This window comes from Ptychodera flava, chromosome 7 (assembly GCF_041260155.1).
Source record: "Ptychodera flava strain L36383 chromosome 7, AS_Pfla_20210202, whole genome shotgun sequence".
NCBI lineage: Eukaryota > Metazoa > Hemichordata > Enteropneusta > Ptychoderidae > Ptychodera > Ptychodera flava.
In genome coordinates, this window is record NC_091934.1 from 17,748,037 (window position 1) to 17,751,569 (window position 3,533).

The 3,533-nt window shown below is 41.3% G+C and overlaps 1 protein-coding gene across 1 annotated transcript; it reads left to right on the top strand.

Annotated features, from left to right (window-relative positions):
- Nucleotides 1–1,082: 1,082 nt before the first annotated feature.
- Nucleotides 1,083–3,278, top strand: LOC139136340 (tripartite motif-containing protein 2-like). Its single transcript, XM_070704065.1, has one exon. The coding sequence runs from the start codon at nucleotides 1,083–1,085 to the stop codon at nucleotides 3,276–3,278; it is 2,196 nt and encodes a 731-aa protein (XP_070560166.1).
- The last annotated feature ends 255 nt before the right edge of the window (nucleotides 3,279–3,533 follow it).

Sequence of the window (3,533 nt, forward strand, 5' to 3'; positions counted from 1 at the left end):
TATGGCAAAAGCAACCTTGATAGCACAAAATCAAATGGTGACGTAAAACAGTACCCTGTAGAAGCACTTAGTTACAGGAATGTGTGAGACAAAGGCAAATTGACTCAATTTTATACTAATCTTTTGTGTGTTTTAATCACCCGCCTTCCTTTCGAATTTTCAGTAGACGCAAAACAATGAATCTACATACTTTAGCCTTCGTTATTTTAATTAAAAAACACCTATTTAATGTAATTTGCTTGAAGAACATTATTTTTATTGGTATCAAACAGTACAAAGGTGAATAGAATCCGGATGTTTCTGTCAGATAAGCTACTTTGATGATTTTATTCATTATCGATAGATGAAAGTTGTATTTCTGAATTCAAATATCTTGATAAAGTTGTCTATTGTGTTTTTGAACAGTACAGGGGGTGTGTTTGATAGTACAAGTGAAAGCTTCAGTGTTATTCTGTCTGTACATTCCGGAGAATATTTTTGCAAAGCGATGACCTTACTTTCTGCATTATAATTTCAGTGTTTCAGCTTTTCCAAACATTGAATCTTTTCACCCCTTATACGCAAAACGTGGTGACCCTACTCCCTGACGCATGTAGGAAATAAAGTGCTCACTTTAACCTTTGCCCCAAATAGTGACCTATTAAAACCCGAACATATCAGCCAGCAGATCTTTGCTTGTAATTTTCGGCAGTTGTTTCATTGATTGGAATTCAACTAAGGTCACGAAATCCGCCATTCAGGCCATTCCAAAGATTGTCAAAGCACAGGCGCTCCTTAGCTGGGTAGCCTGCTTAGTAGATCGATTTTAGGATCGATTTTCGGATCGATCTGTTGATCCCGTAGTCGATATGCCCGCCACTGCAACCTAAAATCCAATCGTGTATACCAGGACCTTGTCACGGGATAGATTTGCTCAGCGAACTTTGAACCCATTCGAGCTGAAGTCAGTGTTCCTCCGTTTCGCCTAATGCTGTTGACTTCGTTGAGAAGTATTTGTTGACGCCAGTCAACTACGCTGTGCGCAAAGTGTATAAGCAGTGCGTCATGACGTCATTCGTAGACCCCGGAAGGTCAGAAACATCATGGCGGCCAAGGAGTCAACACTTACGGCGGAAATCGACGAGAATTTCCTGCTATGTAGCATCTGTTCTGAGCGATACAAGAATGCCAAAATTCTACCGTGTCTACACAGCTTCTGTGAGCCTTGTCTCGGTAAGCTAGCTGAGGAGAGGGGCAGCATTACCTGTCCGGTTTGTCGTAGAGTCCATGAACCCACTGATAGCGTGGCAGATATTGAGGACAATGTCTTCCTGAATGAATTACTCGAACTATTTACCGAACGAGACAGTGAAGACAACTTGAAGTCGAAAACATGCGATATGTGTGAACAAGGCGAGGTGACAAAACACTGCATCGAATGTACCTTTGATATTTGTGATAACTGTGCACGAGGACATTCTAAAGTTCGGTCGACAAAATCACATCGCCTTGTTTCTGTTGACGAGTATCGTACAGTAAAGTCAGCTGACCCAGCCTCGGTTCAGCCCCCTGTCTACTGCAGCATTCATTCGGAATACCCGGTTGAGTTCTACTGCGACACCTGCGACGCGGCAATTTGTTTGAAGTGTGCTGCATTAGACCATTCGAAACCTGACCACCAGTATCGATGTGTCCAAGTCGCAGCAAAGGATTTCGCCAAAACCTTGTCCGCCGTTATGGACAAAATAAGAGTGAAAGAAACCGAAGCAAACTGCAGCAAAATTTCTGTACAGCAGGTGCTAGAATCCCTAGATGAGGTTTTCCTGGGAGTGGAGGAAAGCGTGAGAGAACACATCCGTAAAACCATCGAAGAAATAACTCGTCTGATACAAGAAAAGGGAGATGAACTCCTGACAGAGGTCAAAGGTGAATATGATAAAAGAAGGGTCAACCTGACCGCACAATTGAAAGAACTGGATATTCTTGAGAATGATCTCGCAAGTACTCGTGAATATGTTGAGAAGCTGATGCATTATGGGAACGCTTCACAGCTGATGTCTGCGAAGAAGGGAGTCGATCGACAAACAGAAGAATTGCTGAAAGTACAGACACAGGTAGAGCCAGTGGAAGACGACTACATGGAGTTTCAACCATGTGACGACTTCTGTAGAGAGAAAAGTCTTGGGACACTTCTTTCAACTATGTACAAGGTGGACTCTGCCAACCAGTCTGTACGGGTTGGTGAAGAAATCACGGCCACAATTCGAAGTATGAATGGATCGTCCCTTCATGAAGAGGTGTCACAAAGTGTTAAAGTTGAAGCTGTGATGAAGACACCTGACGGTAACACACAGAAAGTGGAAGTCAAGGACAATGAGAATGGAACAATGACTTTGAAAACACGTGTAGAGGTAGAGGGGGAACATGAATTGTCAGTGACAGTATGTAAGAAACCAGTAGAAGGATCACCGGTTAACATTAAGGTTATCGCTAAGAAAGGGTTGGTGTGTAAGTTTGGGGAGAAAGGTTCAGGGATTGGTCAGTTTAATAACATATGGGGTGTGACAATGATGAGGAACGGTAACATATTGGTGTGTGAACATAATAATCAAAGATTACAATCTTTTACAATTGACGGAAAACATCAGATATTCCAAATAACAAATGTAAAACCCTGTGATTCAATCGTATCAGTGTTAGGTAATGTCTTTACTACAGACTATAGAAATAAGCAGGTAATTGTCTGTGATGAGAATGGTGAACTAATCAGGTGTTTTGGAAAGGGTAAGTTTCACTTTCCATTTGGAATCGCTGCCAATCCTGTCAATGGAAGGGTTTATATTGTAGACTATAGTGCTCACTGTATTCACATTTACGATCTTGGCGACAATCATATCAAATCATTTGGTAGTTATGGAAGTCAGGAGGGTCAGTTTTCTCATCCCTACTTTGTATGTATTGACAACACCGGCAATGTCTATGTATCAGATAATTATAACCATAGAATCCAAGTGTTCAATGGTGATGGTCAGTTCCTCTATACATTTGGTCGTTATGGAAGTGGTGATGGTCAGATGAACTCTCCCAAGGGAGTCGCTGTGGATCAACACGGCTATGTGTATGTCGCAGATTACGACAATAACCGAATCCTGAAGTTTGAATCGCACGGCAATTTCGTCTGTCGTGTTGATGATCCAAGTGGCCGGCTGTGTAATCCTACTGGTCTCTGTGTTACAGATGACGACAAGGTTGTAGTATGTGATAACGGAAACAGCTGCATTAAGGTTTTCGCACAATAACATGATCACCGAGTGTCATGATGACGTCATTTGAAAGTCAAATCATACACAAGAACTGGACATCTCTGAAATATATTATTGTAGAATTTTAACCAGTTGCAGAGTCTGTCTATCTGTATCTTGAATTTTGATTTTGATATAAGTGAAAGACTTTGATACACTGAAATATTCTCTAAGCTTATCATTGGACTGTATCAGTCTCTACATTAACCGATATCTGACTTTTCATTCGTTTATTCATGTAGTGTTTTGATT

Excerpts from the sequence above, each read along its gene's own strand:
- LOC139136340 (XM_070704065.1), top strand. The coding sequence starts at position 1,083 with ATGGCGGCCAAGGAGTCAACACTTACGGCGGAAATCGACGAGAATTTC.